Genomic DNA, 17,111 nt, shown 5'->3' on the forward strand with positions numbered 1-17,111 from the left:
ATCCAGCATGCATGGTGATTGAGTGGAATCAGCACACACATTGCGTGGCTTCTTGGAGAGCATCACTGGTCTTACCACGTAGTGGAAACAGAGATTTGGCAGTCCTCTAGAGATGCCCTGCCAGGAATCAGAGGAAACAGTGAGGAGAACAGAGGCAAGTTAGGACATTAGAGCAGCTGGCCTTGGGTACCAGACACCAGACAAGAAGTAGCAGATCAGGCCTGACTGGGGTGAGCCTCTTGGCCATGGCCAGTGTAGACAGACAGTTACCTGTGGGCTGGAGTCCACCTGGGTCATGGCATCTGGGCGCTGTGGCACAAGGCACTGTCGAAGTGCTAGGAAAGGGGGCTGATCCTAAAAGTATTTTCTCAGCCACCTTTTCTATACCTACCCTCAAATGTGGAGGAGGAAATGGGGTCTAGATTGATGGTTCCACTGGCTGTCCATCAGAATCACCTGTGGAGCTTAAAACATACCTGGCCTGTTGCCTGCCTCACGTTTTGATTTAGTACTTCTGGCATGAGAAACAGAAATCTGTATTTTCACTGAGTCCAGGTGCTTCTGAAGAGCAGTCAGGATTCTGTGTGACCCCCCCTGGTTTTTATTCCTACTAGCAGTTTCATACACTAATAGATGGAAAAATGCAATGATATAAAATATTTAATCCAAAATAAATCCAAATAAAATAATAAAAGAGAAAAGGATACATAAGAACAGGCAAGACAAATAGAAAACATTGTGCGCGTTTTGCAATGGTTAGTACAATGGTAGCTTTAAACCCAAATTTATTAGTCATTACATCCAATGTAAAAACAAAGAGTACCAGATTGGATTTTTAAAAATCCCAAGTAGGGCCGGCCCTGAGGTCTAGTGGTTAAGTTCGGCATGCGCCATTTCGGCAGCCCGGGTTCCGTTCCTGGGCGCAGACCCACACCACTCATAGGCAGACATGCTGTGGCGGCGACCCACATACAAAATAGAGGAAGACTGCCACAGATGTTATGTCAGGGTGAATCTTCCTCAGCAAAAAAAAAAAAAAAAAAAAAAAAAATCCCAGCTATATGTTGCTTATAAGAGATACACCATAAATATAAGGAGAAAGAAAAGTGGAAAGTAATAGGACAGAGAAAGGTATACTATGCAAACTCTCTCCTCAAAAAGCTGACGTGGCTACTCTAACGTCAGACACAGGCAAGAAGAACTTGTGGGTATTAAGAGGAATGTTTCATAACAGTGAAAGGGATGAATCCACCAGGAAATACAAAAAAGATAAATTTGTATACACTGAATAATATAGCTTTAAAAAGTATAAATAAAAATTTTACAGAGTAAGAGGAGTAACAAAGTCATAATTGTGTTTGAGTGGTTTTAACACACCCTTCAGTAACTGATAGAACAAGCAGACCAAAAAGCAATAGGGACATAGAAGATTTGAACAATGAAATGAACGAAATTGACCTAACTGACATATACAGAATAGTGCACCCAACAATTGCAGAATACACATGGAACATTTCAAGTGCACATGGAATATTTACCCAGGTTGACCATATGATAGGCCTTAAAGCAAATCCCAAAACATGTCAAAGGTTTTCAGTCACATAGAGTATGATCACTGATCCCAGTGAATTAAACTAGAAATCTATCAACAACAAGATAAATAGAAAAATCACCACGTATTTTTAATTTAAGCAGTGCACTTCTAAATAAACTATATAACAAAGAAGAAATCACAATGGTAATAAAACATTTTAAACTGAACTATAATAAAAAATAATAAAATGTATGTAAGATTCAACTAATGACAAATTTAGAGGAACACTTATAATATTAAAAGATTTTATAAGTAAAGAAAAAGGCTGATGGAAATCAATGCTCTAAATGTATCAAAAATAGTAAGAAAGGGGCCAGCCCGGTGGCCTAGTGGTTAAGTTTGGCGCTCTCCGCTTCAGCGACCGAGGTTCAGTTCCCAGGCATGGACCTACACCACTCTTCTGTCAGTGGCCATGCTATGGCAGCAGCTCACATACAAAAAAAGAGGAAGATTGGCAACAGATGTTAGTTCAGGTGAATCTTCCTTAGCAAAAGAAAAGTAAGAAAGGAAATTAATAAAATAGGAAATGTATCATATAAAGTATCAAAAAACCAAAAGTTCGTTCTTTAAAAGAAAAAGTTTATAAAATCCTAGCAAGATTGATCAAGAAAGACAAATAACCAATATTAGGAACGAAAATGATCTGTCACTATAGGTCAAGCCGATGTTGAACAGATAATACAAGAATATTATGAGCAACTTTATGTCAATAAATTTGAAGATATTTAAGATTTAATAAATAAAATGTTTAATTTCCCAGAAAAATACTTGTCAGAAATGCACACAAGAATAAATAGATATCTAAATAGTCTTCTATACAAAACAAAATGAAATCTGAAATTTTAAATCTGCCCCCCCAAACAAAAACAATCTTTAGGCCTAGATGGCTTATCCAGTGAGTTCTTCCAATATTTAAGGAAGAATGAACACAAGTATTACACAAACTTTTCCAGAGACAAAAGGAAGGAACACTTCCACACTTGTTTTATAAGGCTGGCATAATCTTGATACTAAAATCTGATGAGAATTTTAGGAGAAAAAAACCCAACAACTATAGGCTAAATCATTCATGAACATAGGTGCAAAGTTCCTAAACAAAAGCAAACTGAACTCTGTAACATGTCAAGAAGAGTGCATTACAAACAAGTGGGATTTATTTCAGGAACTCATGGTTGGTTTACTATTTGAAAATCAATGTTATTCACCATTTTAAAAGAATAAAGGAAAAAGCCCTATCTTCAAAAGCCTTAGATAAAATTCAACATTCATTTATTAAAAAAAAAAAAAATTAACAGAAAAGTAGGAAGGAGCTTCCTTAATCTGATAAACAGCATCTTCAAAAAGCGTAGAGCCAGCTTCATATAATGCTATACTGGCGAAATATTGAAAGCTTTCCCCCTGGGATTATGACTGAAACAGGTATGTCCATTCAAGGATGCCCATCACCCTGAATATATTCAACTTGTATTTTTCATTTTAGCCAATGTAATATTTCAAGAAATAAAAATTATAAGGCTCAAAATAAAGAACAAAAAGTGTTATTGCAAATGTAAATGCAAAAAAACCGAACACACTTTGTGTATGTGTTTGTGTGTGTATGTGTGCGTGTGTGTATAAATTTATACAGAAATGCGAAGGAACACGACTGGCCAAGACAACCTTAAAAAGAATGAAGTGGGAGAACTCATTCTACTAAGAACCAGGACTTATTATAAAGAGACAGTAAAGCAGTGGGAAATCGGTAGAAGGATAGACAGAACAATAAAAGTGTATAAAGTGCTGGAACAAACTCATGCATACAAGGACGTTTGGATATCTTTAAAGATAAAAATCAAACTTGACCCCTGCTTAACACCACACACAAAATAAATTCCAGGTTTTTTGTACTTCTAGATGTGAAAGGTAAAATAATAAATCTTCGAAAGGGAAACCTAAGAGGACATCTTCATGACCTTAAGCTGAATAAAGAGTTCTTAAAACATAAAGTATTATCCATAAAAGAAAATATTAATGAATCAGATTAAATGAAAATAAAGAACTTCTATTTCTCAATAGATACCATTAAGAGAATGAAAAAGCAAGCCATAGAGTGGGAGAAAATATTTGCAACACTTATAACTAAGAAGGGGCTCACATCCAGAATTTATACACAACTCCTACCAAAAAATCCCCCCAAAACTGACAACTCAGTAAAAAAAATGAGCAAGGCACTTAACCAGACACTTTGCAAAGTACCACATCTAAAGATCCAAAAAGCACATGAAAAGATGCTCAATCTCATTAATCATTAGAAAGGCTGATAGTACCAAATGGCACATGGTATCACACGGAACAGTAGCAACTCACACACTGTTGGAGGAGTGAAAATAGTTATAGCCACTTTGAAAAACAGTTTGTCATCATTTCCTAAAATTGAATATATGCACATATTATAACCCAGCAGTTTTACTCCCAGGTACATATCCGAAAGGTATGCATATGAATACCAAAATAATGCACGTGAATGTTCATATCAGCAATGTTTGTGATAGCTCAAACAGAACACTTCCCAAATGTCCCTCAACAGTAGGATGGATAAGTAAATTGTGGCATATTTATACTACGGGATACTATATAGCACTGAAAAATGAACAAACTGGTATTTGCAACAATGTGGCTTCGTCTTACAATCTTAATGTTTTGCAGAAAAATCTAATGGAAATGAATACATATTTTATGATTCCATTGTTTATAAAGTTTAAAAACAGACAAAACCGATCTATGATGGTAAAAGTTCAGGGTAGTGGTTACCTTTAGAGAGGGAGGGACTGTGCCTGGATGGGGCCCAAGGGGGGCTTTGGGGTGCTAGTGACCTTCTGCTTCTTGATCTGGGTGGTGATTACATGAGTGTGTTTGGTTTGTGATAAATCATTAAACTGTATACTTATGATTTGTATACTTTTCTGTATGTATATTACAATTTTTTTAAGTTGTTAAAATGAAAAAGAAAAAGAAAAAGCTAGCTACTTTCAAGTCCTTACCTCCTGAGACAGCTGATGTTATTGACCAGAGCCCCTTCTTTTTTATAAAAACTGTTAATACCGTAAATATCTTTTAAGTATACATGAAAGCCCACAATCTCACTACCAGATAATCTCTATTGGCATTTAAAATAATAGTAATAAAAGTAATACACGTGCATAGTTACAGAATTCCAATAATGCAAAAACAATGTTAAAACGTATCAAATGAAAAGTGAACAGCTCTCTGCACAGTCTTTCTTCCAAAGGGAAACACTCAACATTCATTGTGATTCCATCCAGAAACATTCTTATGCCTATTTTAGCATGAATCTGTTGTGGAATGCTGGCTCCACAACCATCCCCAACACAGCCTGTTGCTAAGACAGACCCGTGCTAATTGCTCATGGCAGTAAGACAGGGCACCTAGAGAGGCTTGGCAACACTCAGTGGGGGATGGGGAAGGTCGGATCGCACTGAGACTCTGAGGTTTGGTTTATGGGTCCTTTAGTGCCAAGACTTGCTTAGGATCAACTAAGGATCATGATATAACAATTTAGGACTGGTGAAAGCAGCAACACTGCGATTTTGAGGTGAGGGGTTCAAAGAGTCAAATGTTTCTTATGCAGTAAACTATCTGTTGATGCTTTCAGTTGAAGAGTTGATGAGTCTTGTGAGAAGGTCCTAGAATGACAAGTACAGTTATTTGCCTGGCAAAAGTCTTCTGGAATAATAAATTTATGCTACTGAAGACAATGGAGTAGTCATGTTAATGGGGACAGTGAGCTGCGTGAGGGCAGGTGGTTTGGGTTCTCAGTAAATACTTAGGTTAACTTTGCTCTAATGTGCCCGGATGAGGGGAAAACTAAAACATAGAAGCACCTTCTGTGTGTGCTCTAGAACTGTGAGCACCCAGAGGGGGCGCCTTTAACTATTTGTGGTAAGGCTCCATCCTTATAGGCTACTGGCAGCACTATACAATATACTTTTTATTTATTTGTTTGTTTATTTATTTATAGGAAGATTAGCCTTGGCTAACATCTGTTGCCAATCTTCCTCTTCCTCTTTTTTTTGTCTCCCCAAAGCCCTCGTACATAGTTGTGTAGCATAGTTGTAGAGCTGTAGCTCTTCTATGTGGGATTCCACCTCGGCATGGCTTGATGAGCAGTGAGTATGTCCACGCCCAGGATCTGACCCTGTGAACCCCAGGCCGCTGAAACGGAGCACGTGAACTTAACCACTACGCCACCGGGCCGGCCCCTACGATATACTTTTTAAACACAAAAATTGGCACTTTAAGTCTACACATTGTTCTGCTCTTTGCTTTTTTCTCATCGGTGCATTATAGACATCTTTCCATATCAGCACATAGAGATCTACTTCATTTCTGTAAGAGCTGCCCAGTAATCCTCAGAAATTTATCATCAAGTATTTAACAAGTCTCATATTGTTGGACATTTGAATTGTTTCTAGTTTTTAGCTCTTACAATATTGCCATGAACATCCTTGGGAGGAAGTACCTAACCCATGCTGCCTGGGTTAAGATCCCTACTGTATTACTTACTGTGTAACCTTGGGCAAGTCTCTTGATCTCTTCACCTTCAGTTTACTCATCTGTAAAATGGGCACAGAACTTTCTGCATTGTGTCATTTTGAGGATTAAATGCAATGATTCACATAAAGCATTTTTTACCCCTCCTTCATATAGCAAGCACTCAATAAATGTTAACTCTTCTTATTGTTCCTAATTACCGCAGGGTAAATGTCTACTAGTGGGATTTCTGGGTCAAAAGACACATGCAGTTTTCATTTTAATAGATACAAATTGCCTTCCAAAAAAGTTGTACAAATTTAAGTTTTACTGACAGTGTTTGAGAATAGCCATTTTTCTGAAATGGGAATCATCAACCTTTGACCTTTTTGCAAGTCTAAAGGTTTAATATCTTATTGTTGCTCTGATTCACATCTCTTTAATGTGAAGGAGATGCAGCATTTGCCTTTGTTTGATTTGCTTACCCATTTTTCTATTGGGTCAGTGTTCTTTTCCTTATAGTGATACTGGCTCAAGACAAGGTTGACATGAGGGAAGCCATTGGAAACCCTATTGTAACTTTGAATGACCTCTGAGTAACTCAGCTGGATCTGCACCCTCCAGGAGATCTAACTGCTCTGTAGATTTTATGACCTCTGCTTGTGCATGTACCTCCCAGCTACAATAAGATGATAACTTTGTTCTTTTGAGTTCCTTAGGAATGTGATGACCCCTGACCAGAGAATCTATGCTAATAGCCATCATCAATGAAAACTGAAAGATCTGGTGTGGCAACTCCCAGTCTGTAAGACCAGAAGGTCAACATTCCTAACCCCCTCCCCTATAACCCAGCAGCCTATATAACTGCTGTAAGAATTTGTGCTCCTTAAGATGGTTTTTTTTCAGACATTAGGCGGCCATCTTCCCTCTTGCTGGCAAGCTGTAATAAAAAAGTCCTTTTTCTCCTACCACCTTGCCTCTTGACTATTGGCATGTCTCGTGGCGAGCAGAAGGCCCCAGGTTTGGGCGGTAACAATTTGGTGACCCAGATGGGACGTTAAGTCCTGCTCATGGCCAGCCGACCTTGGATGGGCAACCTGTTGGGTAAGTCCCTAGCGGCCACCGAGGCTCTCTTGGTCTCGGGGATCTGCCCTACCTGTTTTCCCGTACTGACGCCGGATGCCTCCTAACGCTGATTGTGGTAGGAAGAAAAACGGCTACATCTGGTGAGTGCACGGGCTCAATCTGGAATAGGGTAAGTCACTTGAGGACACTCATGAACTCTCTCCTCCTCCATCTGGGGTCCTTCCGTTTACACAGGGCTGTCTGGGGTACTTCTGTTTGCAGCAGGGCCATCTGGGTTCCAATGGGACCATTTGGGCGCGCACTTGGAGTGGGAACAGTTGTAGGACTTTATACCCTAAATCTGGGAACTAGTTCGCTGGTATGTCTGGTTTGTCTGTGTCTGTGTTGGTAAATAGCTTAAAACTGGCTGTTTGGGGACTGAGTTTCTCGGTGATCATAACAAACTCTCTTTAGAAATTACCTTGTTTGTTGCACCACCTTGGGAAAAGCCCCCTTAAATGGACATAACTGTAAACAGCTGGCAAGATAACCCGGGATAATTTAAAGTTACAGTGGCCACTTTGGGCTCCTTTTGAGCTTTTGAATCAAGAAAGAAATCTTTAAAGAGTCAAGGCTCCACCCCTGGGAGCTCACCTCTGGTTTCTGGGCCTGATCACCCCAGAGACCCCAAGAGAGGTGCCTTCTCTTGACGGCTCTGGTTTCTGGTTTCTGTTAATCTGTTTGGCGCCTGGAGTGATTTAAGGTTGGCCCATGGGTCAGTCTTTTGACTGACAAGGCTGCAGCTTCTGGTTTAGTAGAGTCTGAGTTCCACCCCTGTAAGCTCTCCTCTGCCTTCTGGTTTTGGAGAGTCCAAGCTGCACCCCTGGGAGCTCTCCTCTGGTTTTGGGGCACCTGAAGTGAGTCCAGGTTGGCCCTTGGTCATTTGACTGAAATCTGGAACGCTGTTTTGTCTCTTGTCAAGAACGCGTTGAGTATTTTAGGCGCCTACTGAGTCAGTTATGGGGACAGGAGTTCTGTAATTTATTCTGTAAACTGTCCTGCCGGGGTTGTGTGCCCTGGCACAGGAACTGTTGTTTGTGTGACCCTTATCTTGATAACTCTTGGGAAGAAGCCGTGAGGGCGAGGCCTGATCACTTCTTTCCCTTCTTTTTCTGTTTTGTTCCTCACCTCCTCTGTTGTCACCAAGTCGAGGTTAAGTTCAGGCTGGACCTGAGCAGAAGCTGAACCTTCTGTAAAATTGAAAACTTGAAAACCTTTGCCAGGGACTTAACTCTCAATCTCGACTTTGAGAGGCCCAGCCCACCAGCCCACTCCATGCTTTTGCCTCTTGCCTCCCTCGCTTGCCTTGTGCTGGCTTGAGGACTAAGTGCCTGGGCTGAGTGGGACTTGACTAAATCTTATAGCTGTATTGAAGCCCACAGTGGGGCTCTGCACCCTTCTCTGGGCTGCTGTCAGTGGGACACTGGCTTTACCGCCATGGGGAATGCCCCAAGCATCCCCAGAGACTCACCCCTCGGATGCATTTTAACTGATTGGAAACCATTTCTATTGGATGGGTTATGCCCCAGAAACTTCATCTTGGGGAAAACTTGAGTGGTTTCTCTGCACCTTTGTGATGAAGTTGGACAGGTAGATCAACCTATAATGTCATTTCAGTTACAACCCAATTTCTGAGAAATTAAGAGCAATTGTCCTTTAAAAAAAAAATCCTTGTAAGACTGGAAAAGCAGCTCTGGAAGCAGTCCAGATTCCACCCGGTTCCTTTATCGGGGAAAGGATTATCACCTCGCCTCTCTGGGAAGTGTTATCTAGCTCAACACCAATTCCTAGGACTGAAGGAAAAAAAAGAGTAAAAAGGCCAAAAACAGCCATAAGAGCACCCTGGCCAAAAATCTAGCATCTCGAGTGTCTTCTCCACAAATAATAGTAAAAAGGCTTAAAACAAAAATTTGGATTCATACCTAGGGAGCTTTGTATTACTGTACCTGATTCATGGCAGTAATTTTAAAACCATAGCTGTGGAGACTATGTGTCTATAAGTATGTTACAAATGTGTGATATTTTACCTCCGGATGGTATGGTCAAAATTAAGAGCTCTCTTTAATCGGCTTAAAGTAAGCGCTTATATAAATTCTAAATGTAATAGAAATTAACCCAAACGTCTTTCAAGTTAACGTGATATAAATTAATCTTTGGTAAATGCAAGCTGGTTTAAGTTTGTTGGTTTGATTGACAATTGTTGGAAACAAATGATTTAGATGGATGAAAATAAGTAAGAGTTTTTGGGTACAATAATTATGTTTTATGATCTGTATATTGGAAAAAACAGCTTCCAAATTCTTTTTGGTAACAAAACTTTAGAGTTTTTGCTAAATTAATGATAAAAGTTTGTTGAGTATCTGGGTCATTTTCAAATAAGATAAAATACTGAAACATTATTGCTAAACATATCTAAGTTTATCTACTTTTGGCTTATTACAGAAAAACTAAAAGGTGTTTTGGGTCTATTAGTAAACATGTCTTGTGTTTTTTTAAGAGATTGCACTATAAAGTAACATGTTTCCAGAAATTATGAAAAGTGTTTGCCAATAATTTGCCAAGAAATAAATTTGCCAAGCCACAGAATGCTGATGTAAAAGAAAGTTTGTAACTGTTTACTTAGTTTTACCTAGAAGTCAAAGTCTATAAGCGTTAAAAAATTCTAATTAATGTATGTGATTAAAGTTACTAAAAATTAATAAGGAAAACAGCTCTGTATACAAGGAAAGTAAGATGTACATTTTCCGTAAAAAAAGATACAAAGAATGGAATGGTTGGTTAAGAAAGATAACTTTGTCCCAAAGTACTAGAAGGGAAGAAAGGAAGGCATGGGACAAATTCTGAATGTAAAAAGAAAGTCATAGAAGGTTTATGGAAGAGGAATTCTGGAAAAAGAGTTCTATGCGTGGTCAAGTTGGCTGGAATTAAAGTAAATCCAATTAAGTAAATAAGTTTTAATATCAAAAGTAAGCTGGTACAAAATTAAAATTTGGTCTTCTTTCTCTTAAAAGGATAATTTTCTTGAACTTGATAAAGAGGTTATAAGAGGATTTTTCTTTACCTTTGAGTAAGTCTACCTAAAAGACAGAAAAAACTTAAAATAATTTCCTATGTTCAAAAGACTGAGGTCTCTCTATTAAGGCTTTTTGGACTGTTAATGCTCTGTTTCCCCTTGACTGTTTATGTTTTTGACAGGCTCCCCAAAATTCACGTCTTAAATAAAGTCTTTTTTTGCATTTTTTCCTTTGAGAATTTTCAAAGTGCCCTGGGAATTCTCAAAGAAGTTTGTTCTCTTCCTATAAGGAGGAAGAGGCTAAACTTATTAGGCTTATTTGGTATGTTAAATTATATGGGAAGCATTGTCAAATAAGTGATTAGGTGGTATTATGTGGGTGAATGTTATTGATATAGGCGTTTTGAAATTGTACAACATTACTGAAATGTTGATCTGTCCTGGTTATCAGTCTGGTTCTGGTTATTATTTTAAAGTAGTGTATGTGACAAAAATTAACCAAATTTTGTCAATTGCCTTTTTGGGGTCTTGTTGGTTACACACAGTTATTTCTTTGCTCTGATGCTTTTGCAAAATGTATTTCATCTTCAGAGAAATTCGTGGAAAGGACTCTGGCGCTTACTGTAGAATACAGGCTTTTGATAAACTTTCAGATCATAAAACTGAACTGAGTAAGAAACAACAGAATTCTAACAGAGAAACTGCTGACTTCATAAAACTTCTAATAGAAGATTAAGATCAAGAATTGATTACACAGGACTGAATGAACTGATGAGAATGATTATAATTTTTATGATTTTTCATTTGAAATATTGCTGATTTTTTAGTGTTTTGTTTTTTCAGATTTAAGAAAAACTTTTTCTCTTTCCTCCTGAGCTAGCTATAACTTATGGCACTTTGGTAAATGATACATTTGTAAGCAGAATTGAAACATCTATCTCTTTCTCCCTACCTGATCCCTCCAGGATTTGGAAACTCGTAGTGAGTGAGTATTGTTATTTTCATGGTATTATAGCTATTTGCATAAGTTGAATAAGAATCTGTTCTCCTCATAACATGCCATATTACCAAAGCTTTGACTGGAATGTGACAAGACAGCTTTTGAGAGACAAGGATGGGACTTTACGGAATAAAGCCACGTGGAATTATTGGCCTGGTACCTTATGTTCAGTGTTCCAAGCAGCACCTACTGGATAAGTAAGGAATGTCACTTATCTAGCAGATGCAAGGAACCTCAAAATATTTTGGGAGACCTCGAGAAGAGAGGAATTCACCCAAATCTGTAGGTATTTCAGGTGGAGTCTGATGACAAAGTCCTTGGCTTGGCTTTCCTGGCCTTGAGAGGCCTTTGAAGTTCAATCTGAGATTCCTTACAAAAAGTTCCAGCAGAGCAGATTTAAAAGAGCCTATATAATCAGTGGCTATTCTTGCTGTACTTATGTAAATAATTGGGCCAAGTTCATTGAAACTAAACTTATTTTGTAAACCAGTTAGTCTTAATTCAACTATCCTTGGTAAAAATGAGGGTGATTTTAGAGAGAAAAATTATGTTTCAATAGAAACTATAATACACATTTGTGGATGTTCTGATAATTGTCTTTGAGGTTTCTGTTTTATATCTGTTAACTGGACTGGATCCTGAATTCTTCTAGTCTCTTGAAATATCTGGCTACAAATCTCCAAACTAATGTTTTCAATTTTTTTCTGTCATTTTCACTTGGAATCACTGCGAACTGAACCTGCCCTTTTTCCTGAAGGCTTACAAACTGAAGCTGGTGGACTTGATATAAACTTAAGAGAGATTCATGCCTGTTGCTAATGTAAGCCACTCAGAAAGTTACCTGAATACCCGATGACATCATCAGAGACATTTAAGCTGCAACAGATGCTTTGACTCGGACATCTAGAAATCTTCTTGACTGGCTGTCCTCTGAACTCGGAAAATGGTTTATAATTTGCTCCCACCAATAACTTTGTTTTTATTTTTGTCTTATTAATTACCTGGTTACTTGCTTCCACAATATAGGCCTAACTTTGGGAGCCCACCTGCATCACTGTCTTACTAAGAGACTGGTTCATTAAGATGGAACAACAAGATATCCCTCAAGATTGAGGGATAAAACAGCAAAGGGTGAACTGATACTGCTCAGGACAAGGTTGACATGAGGCAAGCCATTGTAGAAAAGAAACCCTATTGTAACTTTGAATGACCTCTGACAAACTAACCCAGCTGGATCTGCACCCTCCAGGAGATCTGACTGCTCTGTAGATTTTACGCCCCCTGCTTGTGCATGTACCTCCCAGCTACAATAAGATGATAACTTTGTTCTTTTGAGTTCCTTAGGAATGTGATGACCCCCGACCCAGAGAATCTATGCTAATAGCCATCATCAATGAAAACTGAAAGATCTGGTGTGGCGACTCCCAGTCTGTAAGACCAGAAGGTCAACATTCCTAACCCCCTCCCCTATAACGCAGCAGCCTATATAACTGCTGTAAGACTTTGTGCTCCTTAAGATGGTGTTTTTCAGACATTAGTTGGCCATCTTCCCTCTTGCTGGCAAGCTGTAATAAAAAAGTCCTGTACCTCATTGCCTCTTGACTATTGGCATGTCTTGTGGCGAGCAGAAGGCCCCACGTTGGGCAGTAACAATAGATGTCTATGAGCTCACTCTAAATTAAGGGGATTGGCTTCTTTTCTATCATATGTAACATAAAATTTTCCTGGTTTGCCTTTGGTCTTATGACTTCATAAGCAGTGTTTGGGGTAAGAGGAGGCATATATGAATTTTAATTTTTTTCTGTAATAAAATATTTCAATCTTTTCCTTAACAGTCTACAGAGTCTGCTTCCTGCTTGGAAAGTCTTCCCTAAATAAAATTATACATAAAACCATTCATGCTTCTTTTTACAACTTACATGGATTCATTGATTCTTTGCTCTGTCTGGCATTTATTTTAGTGTAAGAGGCGAGGTAGGGAGGGATTCTTTTTTCTTTCTTTCTTTCTTTTTAATGGTTTGTTAACTGTCCCTCAAGGCATTTGCTGAATGCTATTTCTTTTTTCTTGTGTTTGAAATGCTACCCTTAAATTTCCATATGTATTTTGTGTCTCTTGGCCCTATCTGAACTTCCATTCTGCTTCACCAAAGTACTTACCCTATACCAAATTGTTTTAATTTGTATAACTTTATAATATGTTTTAATATGGTTTGGTTAGTGACCCATCTTTATTCTTATTTCTGAATTTCACTGGCCCATCTCACATTTTTATTTTAGTTTATTTTATTCCCAACATTTATTTTATTATAAACTAGAAACTGGATGAATTCTAGAGTTTTTTGTTAGGTTCCCCCCCAAATCCTGACGGTATACTATTTTGAGGTTGCTTTGAATTTATAATTAATTTAGGGGAGTTGACAAATTACCATTTTGAATCTTCCTATCCAAGACTAAGCTGTGTGTTCCTATTTAGTTAAATTCTCTTTTATGTCTCTAGGTAGAACTGGGAGATTTTGTTCATATAGACCCTAAACATTTCCTTTATACTGAGGTAATATATCTTTTTTATTATTATTGTAAATAACATTTTTACTTCCTTTATATTTTCTTTTTTTTTAATATTTATAAAAGCTACTGATTTTTGTACGTTAGCTGTGTAACCTGACATTTCACTCATGTTTCTAATAGATTTTCAGCTCTTCCTAAGGCTTTTTTTTAACTTAAAAAAATCAGGCATGGGTGTTGAATTGCATTTCTTGGGGTGCCAATCTAGTCGTTGCTCTTTGCCCTGTTAATCTGATAATACCAGTTTCTTACTATAGGGCTAACCTGGCATTCAGGGGGCCAACTCCTCTTGGTCACAGTGTGTTGTTTTTTAATTTACTGACAGATCTTTTTTTTTGCTAACATTTTGTTTAAGATTTTAGCATGGATTTTCATAAAAATATTTTTCTACAGTTTTCTATTTCGTGTTCTTTTTTTTTTTTTGGTGAGGGAGATCAGCCCTGAGCTAACATCCGTGCTAATCCTCCTCTTTTTGCTGAGGAAGACCGGCTCTGAGCTAACATCTATTGCCAATCCTCCTCCTTTTTTTTTTTTTTTCTTCTTCCCCAAAGCCCCAGTAGATAGTTGTATGTCATAGTTGCACATCCTTCTAGTTGCTGTATGTGGGACGCGGCCTCAGCATGGCCGGAGAAGTGGTGTGTCAGTGCGCGCCTGGGATCCGAACTCGGGCCGCCAGTAGCAGAGCGCGTGCACTTAACTGCTAATCCATGGGGCTGGCCCTCTATTTCGTGTTCTTAATGGTTTTTGTATAAGTATGTACTGAGTTTGTAAAGAGAAATTTGGAGGATTCCTTCTTGTTTTTACTTTCCTGTTTTGTTTATTGTTTATTGTTTGCTCTGAGTGTTACATTATACAGACATAATTTATCACTAGTGTTGACATTTTACAAGTTCAAGTGAAGTGCGAGAATCTTATCTCCTTCTGTGTCTTTTTACCATCTCTCATTTACAATATAATTGTCTTAAATATTTCCTCTGTATACTTTGAGAACGATATCAGAGGTTAGAATTTTTGCTTCAATTATCAAACACAATTTAGAAAACTTGAACAGAGAAAGAATCTATTGTATTCACCCATGTTGTTATTCTTTCAATTATTTTCTCTTCCTTCCTATGGTGTTCTAAGATTCTTTCTTTTTTTAATGTATAAAATAAAAGACATAGGGTTACAAAGGCAATCTATTGTATTGAAATGAAGTTATCAAAATATTCCAAAAAATAAAGTTGTAATATAATAACACGTGCTTCTTTTTAAACACATTAAATAACAAGATCTATCAGCACATCTAATAACAAATGCACTTTATTTTTTCTTTTTAAATTACAAGTTTATTGAGATATAATTTCATACTGTAAAATGCACCTATTTTGAGTGTATGGTTAAATGAGTTTTGACAAATGTGTACATCTGTAGAATCATCACCACAGTCAAGACATAGAACATTTTCATCACCCCAAAAAGTTCCTTTAAGCCCCTTCCCAATCAATCCCCCCCATCAACCCTCAGTAACCACTGATCTGCTATCACTATAGATTGTATTCATCTTTTTGAGATCTTCATAGAAATGGAAAGTTCAGTATGGACTCTTTGGGTCTGCATGATGATTTTGAAATTCATTGATGTTGTTGCATGTATCGGTAGTTCATTCCTTTTCATTGCTAATTAATATCCCATTGTTTGAATATACCACAATTTGTTTATCCATTCACCCGCTGGTAAACATTTAGGTTGTTTCAAGTTTTGGCTATTATGAATAAAGCTGCTATGAACACTCAGATACAAGTCTTTGTGTGCACATATGTTTTTATTTCTCTTGGATTATGTCTCTCTTTTTATTTTATTAGTTCTTTATTGAGGTCACATTGGTTTATAACATTATATAAATTTCAGGTGTACATCATTATATTTCAAATTCTGTATAGACTGTATCATGTTTACCACCAAAAGTCTAGTTGACATCTGTCACTGTACGCATGTGTCCCTTTACCCCTTCCCCTCAACCCACCCCACTTCCTCTCTGGTAACCACCAATCTGTTCACTGTATCTATGTGTTTGTTTATTTATCTTCCACATATAAGTGAGATCACATAGTTGTCTTTCTCTGTCTGACTTATTTTGCTCAGCATAATACTCTCAAGGTCCATCCATGTTGTCACAAATGGCAAGATTTCATCTTTTTTTTGTGGCTGAGTAGTATTCCATCATATTTATATATACCACATCTTCTTTATCCATTCATCAGTTGATGGGCACTTAGGTTGCTTTCAAGTCTTGACTATTGTGAATAATCCTGCAGTGAACATAGGCGTGCATGTATCTTTTCGAATCAGTGTTTTTGTATTCTTTGGATAAATACCCAGAAGTGGACTTGCTGGATCATATGGTAGTTCTATTTTTAATTTTTTGAGGAATCTACATACTGTTTTCCATAGTGGCTGCAACAATTTACATTCCCACCAGCAGTGTACGAGGGTTCCCTTTTCTCCACATCCTCTCCAATGCTTGCTATTTCTTGTCTTTTTAATAATAGCTATTCTGACAGGTGTGAGGTGATATGTCATTGTAGTTTTGATTTGCATTTCCTTGATAATTAGTGAACATCAATTAGTTGAACATCTTTTCATGTGCCTGTTGGCCATTGTTATGAGAGGTTCGGGGATTCGATCGGAGACGTAAAAGACACTTTCCACTCCAAACAAATGGACTGAAGGTATATTTTATTATATAGAGGATAGTAAAGGTGACAGTCTGCAAACAGATCCAAATAGGTCAAATATTAAGAGGGAAAAAAATATCAGCCCGACTGGAAAGGGAAAACACCCACATGGGCTGAAGAGAAATGACACAAATCAACCAGAAGGAGAAACACCAGGTTGACCGAAAAGAGAACATATCAAATCAATTACTTCATATCAAATCAATTACTTCATATCAAATCAGTTATTCATAACATTTACGCCCCACTGCTGGGAGAGCCCTGTCAATTGACGCGGCTGGGCAAGGATCACACGTCCTGGGCAAGGTGTCCCTTCCATAGGTGGAACTCTCATTGGGTCTCAGTTTCCAGCAGTTTTTATATCATCAGTAATTTTCAGAGTAAGCAATTATAGAGTTTGCAGAGCAAGCATTTAGTGTTCCCATGTACAAAATGGTTATCAGTGGCGTACGTGCATTGAGCCCCCTGGATAACATCCCGGCCCAGTAGTTGTGTACGTGCATTGTTCTCTTTGGTTATCGTCCCAGCCCGGCACAGATGGTCAGTCCATCCCGTGCTATGACGTTT

The 17,111-nt window shown here is 37.9% G+C and overlaps 1 protein-coding gene across 8 annotated transcripts in view; it reads left to right on the forward strand.

Moving 5' to 3' along the window:
• The first annotated feature begins 7,010 nt into the window (after positions 1-7,010).
• Positions 7,011-17,111, forward strand: part of ADAMTS17 (ADAM metallopeptidase with thrombospondin type 1 motif 17) — a 420,881-nt gene continuing 410,780 nt past the window's right edge. For 3 of the 8 annotated variants that reach the window (XM_058542330.1, XM_058542329.1, XM_058542331.1), the window contains exon 1: positions 7,013-7,379. Coding sequence is in view for 1 of the 8 variants with exons in the window: in XM_058542336.1 (XP_058398319.1) it covers positions 7,195-7,228 (34 nt within the window). In the remaining 7 variants the exon portion in view is untranslated. Of the gene's footprint in view, positions 7,380-17,111 lie in introns of all 8 variants that reach the window. The other 5 variants (XM_058542337.1, XM_058542333.1, XM_058542327.1 and 2 more) reach the window with 4 other exon arrangements.

Source organism: Diceros bicornis, chromosome 5 (genome assembly GCF_020826845.1).
Source record: "Diceros bicornis minor isolate mBicDic1 chromosome 5, mDicBic1.mat.cur, whole genome shotgun sequence".
NCBI classification, from domain to species: Eukaryota; Metazoa; Chordata; class Mammalia; order Perissodactyla; family Rhinocerotidae; genus Diceros; species Diceros bicornis.